The sequence below is a fragment of the Heliangelus exortis genome, chromosome 1, assembly GCF_036169615.1.
Source record: "Heliangelus exortis chromosome 1, bHelExo1.hap1, whole genome shotgun sequence".
NCBI lineage: Eukaryota > Metazoa > Chordata > Aves > Apodiformes > Trochilidae > Heliangelus > Heliangelus exortis.
The window spans coordinates 77,680,429-77,701,785 of record NC_092422.1 but is presented as its reverse complement, the minus strand read 5'-3'; the positions used below and the strand labels follow the sequence as shown (position 1 = coordinate 77,701,785).

The 21,357-nt window shown below is 38.7% G+C and overlaps 1 protein-coding gene across 10 annotated transcripts in view; it reads right to left on the bottom strand.

Annotated features, from left to right (window-relative positions):
- Window positions 1-7,955: 7,955 nt before the first annotated feature.
- MBTPS2 (membrane bound transcription factor peptidase, site 2) overlaps window positions 7,956-21,357 on the bottom strand; it is a 36,740-nt gene continuing 23,338 nt past the window's right edge. For 2 of the 10 annotated variants that reach the window (XM_071749768.1, XM_071749779.1), the window contains exons 9-11: window positions 21,033-21,228; window positions 15,067-15,142; window positions 7,956-13,663 (exon numbers count right to left, since the gene is read on the bottom strand). In XM_071749768.1, coding sequence (XP_071605869.1) covers window positions 13,441-13,663; window positions 15,067-15,142; window positions 21,033-21,228 — 495 coding nt within the window. In that variant the 3' untranslated portion in view covers window positions 7,956-13,440. Of the gene's footprint in view, window positions 13,664-15,002; window positions 15,143-15,372; window positions 15,659-17,604; window positions 18,101-18,470; window positions 19,412-20,835; window positions 20,901-21,032; window positions 21,229-21,357 lie in introns of those variants that run through there. The other 8 variants (XR_011726934.1, XM_071749787.1, XM_071749789.1 and 5 more) reach the window with 8 other exon arrangements.

Sequence of the window (21,357 nt, the reverse complement as noted above, 5' to 3'; positions counted from 1 at the left end):
CATTAATGTGCTGTGGACCAAAGAAGGAAAGAAAGAAGGCGCTGTCATACTGGTTTCAAGTTATATGGCAGTTTTGGGGTTACTGCGGTATCCTGTAACACCACCCTGTTATGCTATATACCCAGAGAATATCTAGGTATTCTGAGCAATGCTGTTTATTAATGTATTCCTTTAACACGGCCATGGAGCTGTGCCTAGGCTGTGCACATATTCTGCTTCTGTAGTATGGTGGGTGAGAAAGCAGCCCCACAGCACAATCGGTCCTGCAATGGATATCTGTGGTGGTACCTCTTTCTTTATTGACTTAGAATCATAGAATTGGCTGGGTTGGAAGGGACCTCAGAGATCATCAAGTCCAACCCTTGATCCACTACCGCTGCAGTTACCAGACCATGGCACTGAGTGCCACATCCAGTCTCTTTTTAAATATCTCCAGGGATGGAGAATCCACCACTTCCCTGGGCAGCCCATTCCAATGCTTGATCACCCTCTCCGTAAAGAAATTCTTTCTAATGTCCAACCTAAACCTCCCCCAGCACAATTTGAGACCGTGCCCTCTTGTCTTGCTGAGGGTTGCCTGGGAAAAGAGACCAACCCCCCCCTGGCTACCCCCTCCTTTCAGGGAGTTGTAGAGAGTGATGAGGTCTCCTCTGAGCCTCCTCTTCTCCAGGCTGAACAGCCCCAGCTCCCTCAGCCTCTCCTCACAGGATCTGTGCTGGAGTCCCTTCACCAGCCTGGTTGCCCTCCTTTGGACCTGCTCCAGGACCTCGATATCCTTTCTGAACTGAGGGGCTTCAGACAATCCAAAAGCCTAAAGCAAGTGACTCACGCCAGGTGGGGATGAACTCCTGAATTCTTCCTCTCATAGTAGCACCCTGTTCAGTGGACCAGTAGCCTTGAAAGCTTGTTACAGTCCAAAACAGAGAAAATGTGGATGCCATTGGATTGCCACACCCTTTTCCAATAACTTTTGCATAACTTTTACGAGGTCTGCTGAGAAGAATGGGCTTATCTCTCACACTGTGCAAGTAAGGAGTTTTGCAAAATGCATTAACTGTAGCAAGGGAAACAAACCTCTTGCTTTGTTGGAGACACAGCGGAACTGAGCGCACCCTCAGCGAGTTTGCTGGAGACACTGAGCTTGTGGTGTGGGTGACACACTGGAGGCAAGGGATGCCATCCAGAGGGACATTGAGAGACTTGAGAGGTGGGCCCATGACAACCTCATGGAGTTCAAGAAGGCCAAATGCAAGGTCCTGCACCTGTGTCAGGGCAATTCCAAGCACAAATATGGGTTGGGCAGAGAATGGATTGAGAACAGCCCTGGGGAAGACTTGGGGGTGTTGGTTGATGAGAAGCTCAACATGAGCCAGCAATGTGCACTTGCAGCCCAAAAAGCCAATCATGTTAGAGACTGATGTGGCACTCAGTGCCATGGTCTGGTAACCATAGTGGTAGTGGATCAAAGGCTGGACTTATCTCAGATGTCCTTTCCAACCCAGCTGATTCTATGATTCTATTCTGTCCTGGTCTTCATCAAAAGAAGTATGACTCTTTTGAGTGATTCTACCCCCTTGCTTTGCTGTTGTGAGTGTCCACCTGGAGTACTGTGTCCAGTTCTGGAGCCCCCAAAACAGGATGTGGAGCGCTCAGAATGAGTCCAAAGCAGGGCCATGAAGATGAGTAGAGTGCATGAGGAGCTCTCTTATAAGGACAGGCTGAGGAAGCTGGGGTTGTTCAGCCTGGAGAAGAGAAGGCTCTAGGGACAACTTGTAGCAGCCTTTCAGTACTCAAAGAGGCTACAGGAAAGCTGAGCTGGGGCTTTTTACAAGGGCATGTAGTGATAGGATGAGGCTGGAACAAGTTGCTGAGGGAAGCTGTGGATGCCTCATCCCTGGCAGTGTTCAAGGCCAGGTTGGATGGGGCCTTGAGCAACATGGTCTAGTGGGTGGCATCCCTGCCCATGGAGGGGTGTGTGAACTAGATCATCTTTAAGGTCCATTCCAACCCAAACCATTCTGTGGTGATTATGATTCATTCTGTAGAATGAAGAAACTGGGGTAATGAAAGTGTTTTCCTGCCTCAGCTGGTGCAGTTATGGCACTGTTCTTTAGGCTGTGTCATCTCATTCCACTATTACCTTAATATTTGATATTCCAACTCTATACAGGGGCAGGATGTTTCTTGCTGACATCAATGTAGCCACATTGTATCTTTGGTGAATAAGGATGGAAGGAAGAAGTCCTTTATGTTTTCATTGTGATAGCAGGCTTTTTAACCATGTGTAATTTGGCTCTGTTTTCATGTGAACATCACATTCAAAGATTACTTTACGGGCTCAGTTTAATTTGGATGTAAAATTTTCTGGTATAAGGTTTAATCACCTTGCTGCAGTGGTAAGTTTCATAGGACAGCCTTCCAAAGCCTGGGATGTACCAGCAGAAATTTTTAACTTCAGATGTCTGACTAGCTATTAGTTTAAGTTGTTTTGAAGACGGATGACTTTCTTTACAGCTGGAGAACAGCAAGCTTTTATCAGAAACAAGCTTGCCACAGTTTATTCTTAATGATACATCAAGGTCAAACATTTGGAACAGCTGAAGAGCATACAGACCATTTCAAAGCTCTTTTGTTCATAAGCTTCCATGGACAAAACTGCATTCTTCCTGGGCTGCAAATAAAGTTAGTTTTATTTTCTTTTAAAACACAGAAAAAATATTTCAACAAATACTGTTGAAAAGCAGAAAAGCCGTTTGATTATTAAAGGACTTATACTCTTTAAAATAATAGTAGGTTTTTTATTTCCCTAAAGCTTAAAATTGACAGTATCTCTTTAACATTCCTCTCCAACAGGAAAATAGTTCAGTCTTACATGGTTTGTGCATATCTGTAGAGGAAGCATCCCCACACAGACTGCTGCATGATATTCAAATTAATGGATACCAAAGTCCTTATGCTCCAAAACAAATATGGTAAAGATTAAAAAGCCCCAGGAACCAGGAGACACAATCTAAAACATTCCTGGAAACACTGTAGCTCTGTCACGGAGGTCAGGCCGAGACCTTGGATTCACCTATGGTATTAGATAAACAATCTGGACAGTAGTTCACTAAACAGACATTGGATTCCATCCAGAACGCTGTATCCTGCTCCCGCCAGTGCACACAGCATTTGCAGAGACAGAAGTAACTCCTGCTGCACTTTGTGGGATGCTTGATTTCAAACTTCCATGCTGAGACAAAGTGCTCGACTGAACCTCTCAGGCGATAAGAACAGCGTGTGCCACTGCCAGAGCCCAGGCTGAGCCTTCCTGCTCTGGCAGGGCCGGACATGTGCAGCAGACAACCTCTCAGATATTTCGAGTGAAAACCCGAGGTAGTTCTGGAGGCCCACTGACCTCAGGGGAAGCAAGGATCTAACTGTAGGGCTTAGGGAGCTCCACAGGCCTCAGTCCCTTGTTAGGACAGTATGTCCCTCCCTGAGCCCTGACAGCCTGCAGCAGGTCACACGTGGAAGATGTATCCTGCCCACGGTCTCACCTCCTAAGTCCATACAAAGTCTCCAAACCACTTTTCTTCAGTGGAAGATCTTAACCTGTGGATCTGACAACATCATTTCTATGTCCTTCACTGCAGCTACAGCCTGTGTGTTTCACAGCTTTCTAAGGACACTAAGAATATTTTTATCTAAACTGATGATAGCTCAGGTCACTGGAAGTTAAACAAGTACTTATCAAATTAGCATCTGTGTATACACACAAAACCATGGCAAAAGAAAAGAGGTTTACTTTTAATTTCAAAACATCCTTTTGATCTCGAAGAGGGCCTTTACTTAAGGGCCATTCTTTTCAAGTTATATACTTATTTGTAATTATAAACATTATTATTTTTTAAACCCACATGGTCATTCATTTTCTGTTTTATTTTTGCTACTTTACATCGGAGTATGATAAGTTTGGTTTCATGACTCTTTAATCAGCTACATTCACTATCTAGATTTTTTGAGAACAGAGTGATTTGTCACATTTAGTATCACAAGTAAGATCACAGTGTTAAACAATACAGTTGAATTTTTATACCACCATTTGCACTTACTAGAAGTGAGCCCCTCAATGTTTTTTTTCAGAATTGCTTTTGGTATTTTCATGTCAAGATAAAAAATAAAGGTGAAAAAAATTATGTGCTTTTCAGTTAAATAAAGCCTCAAGTGAACAACAGATTTCTGCACTTTTATGAAAATATACTGCTTGATAATATGCTATCATAACTATTTCAGTAATATTTTACCTTCTAGTTCAGTTATATTCAATCACAGTTCAAGTCATACGCAGAGGCCAGTTAGGGTAACTACTGAAGTGTTCTCCCTAAGAGTAACTGAAGATAAATGCTGCCAAAAATAAGCAGGGCCTTCACAAATGATTAATAACATACTTGCACCAGCCCAGTAAATGAAAAACAGTGTGTTTTTTCTAGTTGTAAAAAGCATACAAGTTCTGATCTGTTCATTTTTTCCTTCAGCGCTGTAGCATGTTGAGCACTGCAAGCACCTCACAAAACATTTCCAGGGAATAAATTCAACCATCTAATTAAGAGTGGTAAACAGTTGCAGTGAAAAAAAAAAGTTGTTGGTATAACCAGTGGTAAGTACCCAGAAATTTGTGGTTTATAATGCATGTTCATAATCTGGCTTTGTTGATTTTGCAGCGATGATAGATACAGGTGGTTTGGCCTAGTTTCTGCTCGTTATTTAAATAGCTGCAGGAATGAAAACAAAGCCAAGGGGCAAAACATTATGAAAATGGATGGATTTATTTTTCTTAATTGCATCTGTGAGGTCAACTCATGCTTGAAGAGGGAATGTAGAAGCAGGAGAAAAATTCTGACTTTGCATCCAGAAAACTAACTGAAAATGAGATCTGAGCTGATCCTTAAACACTAAAAGAGACAACTCTGAGGTCTAAATGCCCTTAGCCGATACCCAGGATGGGCTTCTATTTATTGCCTCTCTGATCTTACTATATGGGATGTTTCTACCAATGATGGAAATTTGCTAAGTTTATTTGCAGGTCAGCTCCAGAAATACTTCAAGGAAAAGGTAATAAAAATGATATCATGGAGTTAATAAACAGCACACATCTCCACTTGTAAAGGTCTCTGTCTGATTTCAGGACTCTGTAAATGAACAAACCACCTCATTCTATTTTCCCTGATTTTATCCTAACTGTAGGTCTCACCACTCCTTTTCTCCTGCAAGGAAAAAAAGAGCCCAACTGTGGCAGTTGGCCAAGATGATCGTAAACCCCTCACCCAGCCTGCTTTCCACCTGGTGCCTCTTCGTCCCTTCCTGTAAATCTGTACCCTGCTGTTACCACCACTCCACAACTGGAAACAGAAAGTATTTTCCTTATAAGCCTTCCTTTTTCTTGCTGCAGATTAAGGCAGCAATACTCCTTTCTGCTGCTTTGCAGACCTGAAGTCCAAAGCAGGATGAGAATGTGTGTCCTCTGCTAGCTTAACTTCTCTAAAACAGCCTATACAGAACTATTATGTACAAAAGCTTAGATGTACTTTTAAGTCAAAACTCACTCTGAAAACCTCATATTCCACTGTAATTCACGAGTGCAAAAGAAAAGAAGTGCAAGGAAAGAAAAGGAGTCAGTGTGGCTTAACTTGTTGCCCACATATAAGCGTATGGCAGTATAAGGAATGCCCTCAGGTACCCTTCCTCATATACAGCTGCTGGTCCAGAATGTCTTTGATCTCTTGCAGGGCCTCACTCACATCTGCCAGCCCCATGTGTAGGTCTTGGAAACTCTAAGACCTAAACCAGCAGGAGACAAATGGAAACAAGTGTGGGATGAGTTTCAGAACGTTGTTCCAAGTCAGGTTATTAACCCAAAAACACCTTAGGATATCTCAGACCACACCAGATGTCTATGTGTGAATCAAATTCAGTAAGCTTAGAGGAATTTTAATAAAGATTCTTGCAGACCCGTGAAAGGGAAGAAGATACAAAGGCTTTCATAATACCACAGCAAGTAAAAAGGATGACATTTAACAAAAAAGGGAAAGGATTTGGTGTGAAAGATTCCTTTCAGGAGAAATGAAAAAGGATGTATGGCCGTATGTTTTCAAGACAGTCAGCAGTGGCTCTTAAAGTATTCAGCCACTACTGTATTTGCAAAGAACTATGAAGAGGTAGCATTAACCTCTTCAGGAGGTTAATTTCAGAATAGGATTAAAAAAAAAAAAAAACATTAAAAAAATCCATAAGAACATAAAATGTATCACAACAGTACTGGAGCCTTAAAAGTGTTAAACACCAGGCTCACATCTGTGAGGTACAAAAGAGGGGAAAAAAATTAGAAGTCTGGGTGACTGCTGCTTAGACCTCGTGACTGTTATGGATTCTCCCAGCTTACCACCACAAGATTAGAATCAAACCTTAAATTGCATGTCATTGGGCAGTTCACATCAAAAGCTCACAAAAATCTTAGAAAATATGTGAGCTTGGGAATGCTTCTGCTTAGTGATTCAAACTGGCATGATCAGAGGAAGAATTATATTAAGCCCTGTATGACTGATTCCGTGATTCTTTATACCAGCAGTAGATAGAGTACTTCTTTTTCGATCTTATCCTGAAATTATAATGGTGATTAAGGCAACATGACATTAAAACATCACTGATTTTATTTTGGACTATAGAAAATATGAAGTCAGAATTCAGGCCAACAGTTTCAAAATCTCCTGAAAAACGTCAGGACCCTCCTAGATTGTTAAATGTTCCAGATAAAAAACCACATTGTCTCTACCTTCAACATCGGTAGGAAAAAAAGAGGAAAAAAACCCCAAACCGTCTCCTCATGCAAATATTCAGAAAATTGCACAGTGACCTATGTGGGAAATCCTACCACTGTGTCCAATCTGTGCTCTGTGCCTACTTCTCATGGTAATCTTTTATCTGGGAACAAAGCCATGCTTGCTGAAACAGCTCCGCCGCTTGTACAAAATAACAGTTTGTCCAAAAAGCAACAAAGGATAATTTAGTTCTCAGTACAAATAACCTGGCTAACTCCAGATGAGCTTGCTCAAGAAACGGAGCACTAAAGCTTCATTCTCAAATAAAGGTAAATAACCTGGTTACACCATGCTAACAGAGCCCAAGGTAGCACCTGGATACCTCAGTAAACTTGTTCAGAACCAGCCAGGCCATGTACCCAGCTCCTGGCTGGCCTATATATACAAATCTAAGGTTGTGATACATAACATCCCCCTAATGTCATTCAAAGATCTGACTTTTTAAGTCCTTCATGTAGGACTGGCCTTAACACCCAAAGAGGTGATTTCACTCATTATGGAACCCTGCATCAAATATTTCACTGCAAATCAAGGTAAGAGAAGTCCCTATGAGAAGAATTACACAGGAACTAAGCCAAGACAAAGGTGCTTGCTCCTATGAGGAAGTCACCGTGTACACCTTGGCCACATTAAAATGAAGATGGCTTCTCTGGAGTGTGTAGGTGCTGTCTGGAGGTACTTCCATAATAATTCAAAATACTACCATGGTAAGCTGGTAAATAAGGGAAATTAAAGTGATATTACTCATTTAAAGAGGTGGTTAGACACTGAAAAGGATAGTGACACCTCTTAGTTCTTTGTTGGTACCCAGAGAATATAAGTTACATATGAAGTGTATGAGAATATGGTAATTGCTACAAATAAGGAATTATGTCATTTCTACCTTATTTTTGGAAGCAGATTCAAGCACATTAACAATCAAACAATGAATTTATTTCCAGGATACATTTATCATACATAGAAAACAATACTTATTGTTTGGTCAATTAAATCGAGAAAAAAAGGAAAACAAACCCACAATACATTATTCAAAGTGTTCCATATACTTGTTAGCTGACATTTGCAAAATGAAGCTTTTTTTCCCTTTTTTTAAAAAAAAACAAAACACAAAACAAAACATGATCGTGAACAATGCATAGTGAGAACAAAGGGTCTAAACTTCTAACATTCCACAGCTGTGAGTCAGTGTGAAAAATAAGGCTATGTAGAGGAAAAAAAACCCGCAGTGAATTTCAAAACAATACATATTCCATTGACAGGCTTCAGATAAGATCATCTGAGCATATGAAATCTAAAAGCAAAGTTATGTAAGGAAAAGAGGAATTTAAAACATTAACAAACAACTTGTGAAGGAAGAGACTCTAGTGATAGCTTAGAAATAGCCTCCCAACTTTAAAACTAGTACCAAGTGAAGGTCAATTACATTACAATGTTGCAAAAAACAACCCCCAAGATGAGAGGTGAGAAATATCCAAATCCATTTTACTAAATAAGGTACAACTACCCATACACTGCTTATTCAGCACACGGAATGACAAAGTGTAAAAAGAAAAAAAGAAGTTTGATCACCAGTCACTGAAGGATCCAGTAAAGGGCTGTAAAACATATCTGTGTGCTCTGAAATGGAATGACAGGTTCTTTGCACATTTCATGCCAATGTAAAAGGAATGAATGGAATTGCAGTGTCATATCCTGCTCTTTGTTCCTGTCCTTTCACACTGGGTCAGCAATGTGAAGGTTTCATAAAGCTGCCATAAACCAAAGTTCTTCATTGCCCTTAGTCATGGCCATCTGCTCTTCATGTGATTCTGGTGGATGAGTCCAAGGAATGAGAAAGTCAGAGAGTTCCTGTTTTCTGGCCATCTCTTGTACAATGCTTCCCAAATATGCATTAATACAAGACACGTACACCAGGTAACTCAGCCACATTAAATAAATAATCTCTATAGTGTTACATGAAGTTGAGGATAAAAAGGGTACAAAATAACTGCTAATATTGGATCTTACCTGAGTTAGGTTCAGTTTCTTACTCACAAGGTCACAAAGACAAAACTGAGACAATTGGTCTAAATGCAGGAGTATAGAATGTGTATTTCACAAATAACTATTTCAAGAGTTTAACTCACATCTTTTAAAAATAAAGTCAAATCTTTCAGACAGAAATATATTTAAAACTTATTTGCAACAGGTCACCCTTTGACATTGTGTAAAATAGGAAACTATTAGAAAACTTGCATTGTTGATGGTTTAAATGGAACAAAAACATATTTCAAATAAAGCTCAAACATCCTGACTGCTATGGGGAGATCTGTCTTGAAAACGTTATTTCTGTGGTATACTCTACATGGTCTCCCTCACCCCAGTTATCCTTCAGAACAGCAGAAACAGCAATGCTTAAAGAGAGTGATGGATTCTAAGATTGATCTCTTTTAGTTGCCCTGAAAACCTGAGTTTATCGTGTTTTTATAGCTGAGGCCTCACAGAAAGCAAGGAACATATAGAATATGTTCACCTGATGTTTCACATCAGGTGAAAAATCTCATGGGGCTGTGGTTACATTATGTCCATCACTTCTGTAAATAAAGAAGTTAGATCAGTTGTGGGAGAAAAACATAAGTGCAATTTTACAATCCAGAGAAAATGATGGAATCCATAGAGAGAAAGAAAAATTAAAAAAAAAAAAAAAAAAGCCTACATTGCAGGGTATGGAGAACTGCCATAAGTTATCCCTAAAAGAGCAGCAACAAAGACTGTGGCTGGGTTTGTAGCTACACACATATACACAAATACAGAATCATTATCATTGAAAAATCTAATTGTCAATACAGTTCCTTGTTTAATTCTAAATAAAAAGGATGAATTAACAGATTTTCCACTGTGGCACTTAAATTTGGGTTGATTAATCTCCAAATTTGTCTACACTTTTTCTAGTGAGGTCTCTTGGACTTGTACAGAAGCAAACTGGTTTTAATTTCCTAAGTTACCAAAGGGCATGTAACTTCCCCCATGCTATGAAGTTAACCATCTTCATGTCATATCATACACTATTATCAGAACATGCTCTGGAAGTCTTTGCTGATATTAAAAAAATCTCATAAAAACCAAATCAGAGCAATGACTGATAATTATGGAATATTCAAATAAAACCAATGTATAACACTTCCCAGTGCTAGGCATTACTTTTTCCATCTGATACAGATTTCAAATGCATAGTATATACATAAATAGTAGTATCCATCCAATCTTTAAGAGTGTTCTGTTTTATACTCCAGTCAGTATGTGCTATAATTATACTGATGGACTCTGTATTAAAGAAGACTTTCCATTCTGAGGGGCTAATTAGAATGAGAAGGAGAAAGACTTTGTTTTAAGGAAAGGCTTCCTTTCAATTTTTACAAAAACAGAAATAGAAGAAACATTGCAAATGCTACAATAAAAATCCAACACACAAAAACCATTGTGTCCTTCTGGGTTCTCTCTGCTAAACAAACAAAAACCCAGCAAAACCCCTCCCACTAACTGTATGTCTGGCACTTGCTTATCAGAATTTAATACACATGCTACCATCATAGGAAAACAAAAGATCCACTGAACAAGAGACTGGTCCAACTTAGCTGTTACCTTTGTCCACAGGTGTGAGATGTGCTGGGTCACCATTCATACCCAGTTTGCTCGAAGTCTTGATTAAAATATATACTTACATACCTAAATCAAACCTGATTCAGTAGTAATCCAGCACATGGAGAAATGGACTCATCAATTATTTTTAGACAGTTCTAGTTCTATCTCTCCCATAAAAGCTAGCCAGGATCTTTACAGTGTACCAGTGTGTCTGTTTTGCTAAAGCCATTACCTGTGTCTTCACCATCTTCTGATTATCAGGTCAAACACAGTGTGAAGTTATACTCAGTATAAATGTGGCTTTCCGTGACTGTGTAAAGTAAAATAAACTGGATTAAGTGTCCTTTGATAAAACATTATGTTTTGGTTTAAATAACCAGGAACAACCTGACAGCCTCAGTACAGCAGATGTAATTTATGTACACTAATTCAGAAACTTTGTTTATTTGAATCTCTTACCTACATTTCCAGGAGATACATTATGCTAAAAGATTGTCCCAAGCAGCTGCAGTCAACATGAATATATAAAGTATCAAATTTGAAATGTTTTTCCTAGAATATTTTTGAAATCACCATAGATACTTTATCAGGACAGCACTGCAGCACAGACACATAAATAGTAGCTGGTTTGAAACACAGCGATCCTGTCTTACTGAGCTGCATTAAAACTCCTAAGTGCAAATTAATTTTGTGCACTGTAGCTTGGACAAGACAGAGGAAAAGTGGCAGAGAGCCACTAAGATTAGTGAGTGCTCAGATTAGCAAGCAGCCACTTAGGCAAATGAGCAGGGTTCTGGGGCACAGCTTCTGAGCCAGGCTTTGTGCAAGAACCGGGCTGCTCCTATGCCTCTTCTTCATGGACTGGTGGCAGAGTGCCTCATCAGAACTGCAGTTGCTGATAGTTTGTTTTTTCTTTCTTGCACTTTGTGTGACTTTTAACAGTCCCTGAAAAGACCAACTCACGCTGGACTGAGTGGAGGATTTACCTTTTACTGGGATGTGTGCTGACATGCCTGGGTTGAAATGATTGAAAATGAGAGGCACATGCCTACTGCCCCATGGAGATGAACTTCATGAGGCCCACCCAGCCTGTGACAGCACCAGTAAACTAACACAAAAATAAACAAACACACTCTCTCTCATTACTCTTTTCATCATCATAAGACTACATCTTCAGTAAGGTGTGAAGACTACTGTGCAAAAATGCAGTAACATGTCAGCTGCAAAATGCAAACATCATAGTTACGAAGTGGTGCACTTGGCAGTGCTGGGTTAATGGTTGGACCTGATGATCTTAAAGGTCTTTTCCAGCCAGAAGGATTCTATGACTCTAGGAGTCCAAGCAGTAGCACCAGGAATTGGGCTCAACCCTGCTTTCAGAATTATCCAGGCTTTTACCTCTCATGCCAGGAGAATCCATGTTAGCTGGCCATAATGGTTAGTACTACCTACAGGCCAGCATCTGTGAGCTTGGCTTGCACTTCAGCTTCTGATGGAAAGGCCATTTCTGTAAAGAAATTCTGACCTGGAGCAGCTCTCGTGGGGAGCACTGTACAACACAGAAGCAGCAGGGTATTTTTCAAAATTTCTCCATTTCAAATATACAGGTTCTCAAAGTAGAGCCTATTTTTTTTTTTTAATGTCCTGAGGCAAGCAGCTGGATGAACCCGATTTATATAAACTAGGCAATACATTACAGGAGGACATGTTAATATATAATCCTATCAGGTACAAAATATTACAGACTTAAAGAACTTCAAAGTATGCCAGAGATACTTCAGTTGGCACAACACAGACTGTTCCTCCACTGTTCATTTAAGAAAAAGAATATGGTCCATATAATTTCAGAAAGCAAAGCCAAATGTTTAAATGTTCAATTCACAATCATTCTTCCTGTAAACATTTCTGATCCAAGACCAGCTTCAGCTTAACATCTTTGTTAGCTATCTTTGAATAGGATGAATCCTAGCAAAGAAAATCAACCTTTTGAAAGACACAAAACCATCAGTGAATTACTGTACATATTACATCAGGAGACAGACATCATAAAAACAACAGGTTTCACTTTTAAGTGTAAACAGGTATAACACAGTATATTATTTTCTGAATAACACAACACAAACATCACTTACCACTTAGGAATAATTGTGCACAGCATTCTTAAGCACTCCGAAACTAAATTTCAGTTATCTTGTAGCTATTGCTGACAAATATTGCCTTTAAAAAAAATCTTCAGCTGTGTATGATAATATACAACTGAATGTTTAAGAAGCAGACGTGTGGGCTTTGTTATCCTCCCCCATGCCTCAGCCTTAGCAGATGTTGGCACTTCTCATCTACATCCTAAGGACAACATGCCTCCAGTCATTCTGGCCAGCTGAAAAGCAAAGATACTAACCCATATGGCCTCCCTCTCCTCATCAACAGATGGGAATCATTTACTTAGCTTTTCAGCATTCTGAGATCAGGCTTTAGGGCTTCTTGGGATTCAGTCTGGTAGAGAACCAGATTGGAAAAAAAATAAACGTGAAACTCAAGATTATGCTGACTGAGAAATGATCACAGCCCACAGAGATCTGCTGACAATTATTCAAATTATAAAATAAAACCTAAGTGGGTTGTTTTTCTCACGCTTTAAAAATGTTTGAGGCCAAATAACTTTGAGATCTAAATTAATGAAGTCTTAGGCTTTTTCATATGAAACTTTAAAATGCAATTTCTTCAAAATTAGTGCAGTCCTTAAAGAATATATAAAAAGGTTTCTACTTCCTTTTATTAGTTTTCCCATGACCACAGGCACAATGATGTTCAGATTTAAATTAAATCAGCAGTCACCAGCAAATGTTCTTTCAGTGTCATTTTAAGGGAATTTTTTTCAGTCTCAGTAATGAACAAGTTTTAAAAGGCAATGGGTTCATTATTTCTGTGTAATTTAAGAGCTGATGGAAACGTATCCAATGTTCTACCGTGCTGTCACCATCCAAAATCCCAGTGCAACATTGGCAGCCAAAAGTGCACTACCAGCAAGCAAAATTACAAAGCCAACAAGCTCTCTGTTTTGTTTTTCTACAATCAGGGAGCTCAAAGTGGCTTCCAGGAATGAATTTAATATCCACTGACCATCCAAAGCGAAGCAGGGGACAGCATTGATAACTGCCAGTGCTCCTGACAATGAAATTAGGTATCTGGTTGATAGTAGTTAAGGTTCATGAATTATATCCATGAAAATATAGAAAGAAAAAAAGAAATAAATTACAAAACCTATTTTTTATTTCCAGAATGCAGAAACACATGGAGGTTGGGTTTACTTAGCTGTCATTCTGCTTCACAGAAATTTTATGAGTATAATGATTTTTATACCATAAAAAACCAAAACAAAACAGCTGAGAGAATTGCTTTATGGATTCATTTGGTTTTAAGCACTACATAAACAACCTGTGCTCTTCACAACTTGTATGAAAGCAGGAGACAGCAAAACCACATTTGATACTGCCCATCTTCCTCCCTTGCTTTGTGTGGTTTTGGAGCAAGGGTACAGCTCTGACACCACACCTGAAGTAAGAAGGTATTCTAGACCCATGACCTAAGAATGAAATAATGATTAGGAATATTTTCCAAAACACCTCCTTGCTGGAGTAAGTAAATGGCTGGAATATAATTGGAAATCTGGCCTCTCTTTCCTACTTACCTGTTAGCCAGAAAAGTTGAGTGGATTTCTGTACATGCATGTGCATGTGAGAATGAAGCAACTGTAGATCACTTTTATTGCTGGTAGAGGCTTGCTAACATTAATGCCTCTCTCCTTCCTATTATGGCCAGGCAAGAAGACATCTGGCTCAGAAAGCACCTGGATCAGCATAGACTTTGGGGTGTTCCCAGAGAAGGGGAGCTTATGTAGTATCTTTACTCTAGTTTTGTGGACAAAACTGAACTACACTGTTTAATTGTTATACAGCCACACATACATATTTCAGTTTCTAAGGCTAAGGGTCTTAGAATAGCCATATCCAAGCCTACTAACCTTTATGTGTGTGTGTGTGTGTGTATATATATATATATATATATATAAATATATATACATATATATTTATATATATATATATATAAAAATAAAATCTGGCTCATTAATAAGCGTGTTTTAACTGAATTATAGTTCTGCATTTTTAACAGGCTAAGTTTTCTGTTGAAGGGGGGAAAAAACAACTACACCCTGTTATTTAGTTCAGTATAATGACTCAAAAATGATACAACTCGGGCATAAAGAAACTAGGAATAATATACCACTTGTCCTGCTGTAAATTCAGGATTACTTTGACTGTCTCTTCAGAGGTATTAAGACTCACCTTCCAGAAAGAGTTAAAAAAGCTATGACAAAAAAATCCTAAGCACAAGGCAGCGAGAGATTTTATTTTTGAGATTGGCATATAGACAATGATCAACGCAGAAATGGGATAAAGATGTTAAAAAGCTACAGAAATATTTCACAGCATCCTGTCTAAAATGATATCCAACTGAAATTTTGCTGGGTCACCAAATTCTAAATAGTTCCCTTCTTGCCTTAAAAGAACAAGCATACTTCAAAGGATACTTGCAGAACGTCTCTATCACCACAGGCAGATCTATGCTTAGGAAGTTTTGTCTTGGTACAAAACTGCTGAGACTTACTGAAAGGAAAAGAAAAAAACACATGAAACATGAACAGTCTTGCCAGGATTGTAACATTATAAATTTTAGATTATAATATTGCAGCAAATCAGATCTGAAATGACGTTTCTTCAATATGAATAACTAATTTAAATATGGTGTTTCTTGGTCTTTCTTTTTGAAAGATTGCAGTCATTAATTGTAGTCACTCCAGAAAATATGACTGGCATGATTTTAGTAAAATTAAGATACATATTTTCAGAGGCCACTGGACATCTGTGGTCATGAAGATCATATTGCATAACTGAAGTACTTTTCAAAGACTAACATATAAATAGAGATTATAGTTACCAGACTTTTTCAACATATGCAGTCCACATGTAAACATTCATAATGTGGGTGGGTGCACAAAAGTAATTTCTCACAAGGTCAGAAAACTCTTCTCTTGCAGTACCTGCAGAGGGTCCCATCATCCTAAGGCTGAACTCATGGTGTATGGAAATGGAGCAGATAGAGAGCAGCATTCTACAGTCACTCTGAGAAAGCAAATCACTAAGGCAATGCCCAGGTGCATTACACACCTTAAAACAGGTTATCAAGTACATAAGTAGCTCCTTTTCCTGTCTTCAGAGGATACCGTTTGTGATTCCAAGGTGCAACTTAGTGCAACTTAAAAACCTGGGAAGTGGAACTCAGCATCCTTCATATAAGGACTGACTGGAAAATTGAAGTGACAAGCACCACATGACTGAAACACTTCTTTAGTATTGTAACTTCTTTGAAAGTGTACACGAAGCTCAGCTGACTGCATGTCAAATACTTGAAAAGGAAACTTAAGTAGCTTCAGACCTCCCAGGGTGCACAGGGATGCTCTATCTGGGTTGTCTAAAAGTCTTGATGAAATCTTTAAAGGTAAGCAGCTGTCTGTCTCCCAGTCTCACAGACCATTTAAAAGATTCAGTTCTGTGACAGCTGGAAAAGAGCAGCCTTTCCTACTAGAATGCTCCACTCATAGCATAGTGGAGTCCTGTCCCTAGAAGGAAGAAGTTTAGGTACATTACAGCAGAATTAGAGAATCATCTTAAGAATGAGCTTGCATAGTATTAATAGTCACTCTGTCCCTGTAGAACAACTTTGGCCAGCCACAATGGTCTGAATTTTCCTGACCAACCTAGGAAAAAGTTATAGCTATTCTGAAACACCATTTTCACAGAGATATGTGAAAGCAAAAGTTCAAATCCCACTAAATACATCCCATGGGAAAGGCACAATTTAACTTGCCCTTTGAGAAATTTTAAAAACATAAGCTCACAGAACACTGGAAACCTCAGCACTAGTACGTAACATGTGAAAAGTGCTACTAAGTGTATCTGAGTTAAAAGTGAAATCACATTTCTTCAAGTCCAGTGAAGAATTCAAGGACACCCAAACAAAGACAAGGGGAAAGTAGTTCCAAAGACACAACGGGCAGAGCACTGGTCCACTCAGTCACATAAACACATTTTATTCTGCCCTTCTGATGAGTTAGAAGGGATACAGACAGCAAATGTACCATGGGATGGAGAGATCTGGATAGCAAGGAAAGAATGGGTTTAAAATGGCAACAAGCAGAGAACTTTCCAATACCAAAACTTCTGCAGCTGTCCCAAGACGGTTTGAAAATCATGTTGTCTCTCACCTTGGCTTATGAAAGACCTTTGATTTATAGAAAGAGAAAATAAATAAGTTTGTTGGACTACTGAGTGAAGAACATAGAGTAATCCTGGGCACCACCCAGCTCAGAAAGTCAGAGGTATCCAAGTCAAGTGATATCCAAAGCAAACAACTCATCAAGCTGAAGGCTGGTATCAGAACATATGATCAGACCTCTTGTTTATGAGCCAAAATACCAAAATGGCTGAGACAGACAGTATATTCAAAGGTTTCAGAAGACCCACAATTCACTATACTGTAATTTCAAAGCTTGACTGCCTCTTGACAAACACCTAAGGACCACTAACAAGTCACCATCCTGAACCTGAAGTTCTGTCTACATTCAGAATGGATCACTCATCTCCTTTCTTCTTTGTTACAACAGTCTGTTGTCCCTGACAGACATTAGACATGGATCTAAACTCCAAACTTTGTTGCTGAAGCAACCTCCAAAGCACAAAGAAACTCTTCAATATGTTGCTGGGCTGAACTCTAAGACCCTGTTACATGAGGCAATGGATTTAATGGCTGTAATGGATCAAAACTAATGGCAGCATGCAAATCCATCCTTCGAGGAATAAGAAAAGAATTAGAGAAATTGTGTTCTCCAGGCTTGTCTTCAAAAGACACTGCTGGGAACAGATGAGCACCAATGAGGCTGGATGAGACAAAACAGTCATTGTTTTCCCACTCTAATTAAACAATTCTCTGGCCTGGAATTAACATTTCTTTTGTCAGCTAATGCTAGATGGTATTGGCAAATATTGAGAAGAATGCACAACAGACACAATTTTAATTAGAAGCGATTTGGAGACTGGATTTACCAAAGAGCTTTTCAAAACCTCTTCATGGGGGAAAGAGCATGTTTGCTATGGAGAAGGTAACAGTACAGCACGAGGTATTTCTGTGTGGTTTCCAGAAGTACTGTACGTATAATCCTTTAAATATGAGTTGAAAGAAAAGAAGGATCATCCACAGCAATCAGGAGAAATGTGCATGAGAAGAGTGAAAAAACAGACTCTAACAGAAAGAACTTCATCAGGAATTTGACAGTTGCTGCTCAAAAAAATCCTCAAAGCAAGAAAGTGGATTTTTTTTGAAGACTTGGATAAAGCAGAAGTAGGACACTGGTCCAGTTTGGGAAAATTATCTTGTAGAAGTTCCATCTTCTTTTCATGAAGGAAATCTTGCAGTTTTTGATGGATGATGCAGATACAGCAACATTCAGGGATATGATCTTTCCTCAGGCAGTGTGAATTCCAAATGTGAATGTTAGTCACCAGATTCTTCCCAACCAACAACAGCCAGTGAAAGAAGCCAAGATTTTGCAATACCAGAAATTACATGAAGGAATAAAAAAGCCCCATACAAAATAAAGAAGAATCTCCAAAGTTTCATGGCAATAACGACAGGGCCCCCCCATTTAAAACTTACTAGATTACACTGGATACTTTTTACAGAAAGAATGATAAATAAAAGGATTAATCAACATGTCCATCTTAAGCAGTATACGTTCCTAATAATTCCATATGGTTTAGTTTTGGCCAAATATTCAGCACTCTGAGTTCATTTAGGAGTATGATTCTTTATAGTTTTTCAATACCAGAAACAAGGGAAATATATAGCGGCCATACCCAATAAAAATATTTTTGCTAGGATATTTTCCTTTGATGAAACAGAAACATTTTACAGAAGTCCCCTTTATAGCCTGTTTCTTGTAAATAGCTAATACGGGTGTAAATTTTAAAAAATATTTTATCTGAAAGCAAGCTTCAATTGAAAATATGAAATAGTTACTGCTTCTTCATGAATCAGGACTGTCATGATGACAATGCAAACCTAAGTTGAAAATAATAGATGCATAATCCTGGAATGTATTTCAAAATTACTTTAGTAACATTACTAGAAAAAGTAAAGTCATAGCACACACTAAAGCAACTCCCATACCAGGCTGTGTGTTAAATGTGGCACCACTCTAAAAAGTAATGTTTCCTGTAACCAAAAAGATCACAGTAAAGAATAAGGCATCTCACTAAAACATGTTCCTGTTTCAAAAGTCACACAGCAGAGGAAGAAATTATTTCCTTTCTTAACTCTAAAAAATGGTTACCACATTCTGGTAAGTCACATTTGGAGAAAAAAAAAAGATCAAACTTGTTGGCCCCAAGCCAGTATTGTACAGTGCAAATTTAAGTCTGAAATATTAAGAATTTCTTCCAGAGGAATAAATGAAACTCTTATGATGGTACAGTAGACTAACTACTTCCTAAACCAGAATCCTATAATTTTGCTCTGGTATTTTTCCAAGGTGAGCACAGGCTGCATTTGCAGCAAAGTTTGTAATGAAGTCAAGCTTTTAGCTTCCAAATTAGCACATCCAATGTGCAATTCCCGGAGTACAGCAAAACACTTTAGAACTATATTCCTGTCAACTGCATTTTCACACAGTAACTTCTTAAAGTAGCACTACTTCTCAGATGCAATAACAATCTTTTTTGAATTCTTAGTCTGGAGAAAGGAGCTGAGGTGGGTCTTTATTGCTCTCTATGTGAAAGGAGGTTGCAGTGAGGTAGAGGTCAGTCTCTTCTCCCAGTTAGCTGGTGGTAGGACAAGAGAAAATGGTCTCAAGTCACACCAGCGGAGGCTTAGATTGGATATTTTAAAATAATTTGTTTACTGAAAGAGTTTTCAGGCACTGGAACTGGATGTCCAGGGAAGTGGTGGAGTCACCATTCTTAGAGGTTTCAAAGAACACGTCAATGTTGTGCTTAGGGACGTGGTTTAGTGCTGGACTTGGCAAAGTTAGGTTAATGGTTGGATCTGACGATCTTAAAGGTCTTTTTCAACCAAAATGAATCTATGATCCTGAAACACTGGCCAGTTCAATTGTTTTGCAGAATTACTGTTTAGCAGAAACACTAAAACTCCATTCCTCCAATATACTGGGAAAGAGAACAATATAAATTGTTCTGTTCTAGAGCACCTACTGTTTGTATTGTTAGAAAGCAAGAAAGGCAACTTAAAATAATTATCAAATGCTATTCTTAAAATTTGTTGCTGCATTTGGAAATGAATGTCATCAAACATAAAACTGCATATTGATTATCACACAACTGAGCAATGCTTTTCTTCCTAAATGGCAAGAGGGCAAAAGTAACAAGTAAAGAGACCGTATTTTAAGCTTAAATGAGGGTACAGTGTAAATAAGAAATAAATAATTTGTCACTAAGTATTAAAATATGAGTAGCACAGAAAAAGACTGAGAGATTAACTAAAAACATATTTATGCAAGAATGCCAAGGGATTTACACTACTAAATTTCATCACTGTTTCTAAAGCACTTTTGTACCTAATTCCAGTGCATACTCATAAAAGTGTAATGCCTCGTTAAGGAGATAGTTCCAGATGCCTGAAGCAGAATCTCACCCTGAGAGGTTTAGCTGTCTGTGAGGAACAGACAAGCTCCTCACAGGGAAGGGACATTACTTTAACACTTCATATTTTTTTAAGCCCACCTGAAGCTAGTTCTTACTACTCAAACTATTAAGTAGGAATGCAGATGAGTTTGTTTATCCTTTCCTCTTGCTCCCAGAGCAGAATTCCTTTATACTTGTATACAAGGCTCAAGGATATAAGCTTGCTTAAAGGAGAGACACAGTCCCCATTTCAAAGTAAGGAATTAAACTGTTATATGTTTTTTACTTTAGCGCTCTCAAATAAATAAATAAATAAATCTGGAAAAAATGTGTTGTGATTGTACTTGTGGCTCAGTAGTCATGGGAATCTGTCACAGATACTTGGATATTAGGTGTGATTTAAGCAGTCATGCTAATATTCCAAGCAAAGTGCTAAGGCAAGATGCTCCAGAGATTTTACAATAGTGCTTTGAGAAGTTTATATGCTAGGAAAATCCAGGTGCCTGTTTCCCATGACTAATCTAAGTGAGATCTGTAATAGAAACATCCCTTTCATACTTTCTGAAGAAAACCAACTATCTCATATGACATATGGTTTCTATTACCTTGGTAACTCATTGCATTGTGCACATTTCATTTTAGGCCTGAGTAGTCCATGTGTCTCCACTGGCTGTAATAAGAAATGGATTCTGCATTAAACAAGTTAACTGACAAGAGCTCCAAGATCTTGTTCAAGCAGCCAGGAAAAGTAAACCATGTTATAAATCTTTTTTGTTAAACCTTTTTAATAAATAATACCAACCTGTGTACTGAAGATGCATGGGGTGTCCTACAAACAGCATGTCAATATGGGGTGGATGTTTTACCCTGATCAGCCTTGTTTGGTTCTCCAAAGAAGGAGTCACACAAAAGCTTGGAACAATGTCCTTTTGGCAGTCCCTGTTGGTTCGACAAACTTTGCTGGCCTCAATAACTTTTCGTGCTGGCAGACAGGCATACTGCAAAGGGCATTTAGAATGATTATAAAATGTAAAGCTATTTAAAAACAGATCAAGAAAAAAAAGGTAATATATATCCTGTTTTAAAAAGGAAGTGCCTTACAGATACACAACCAGCCAATGGAGAGC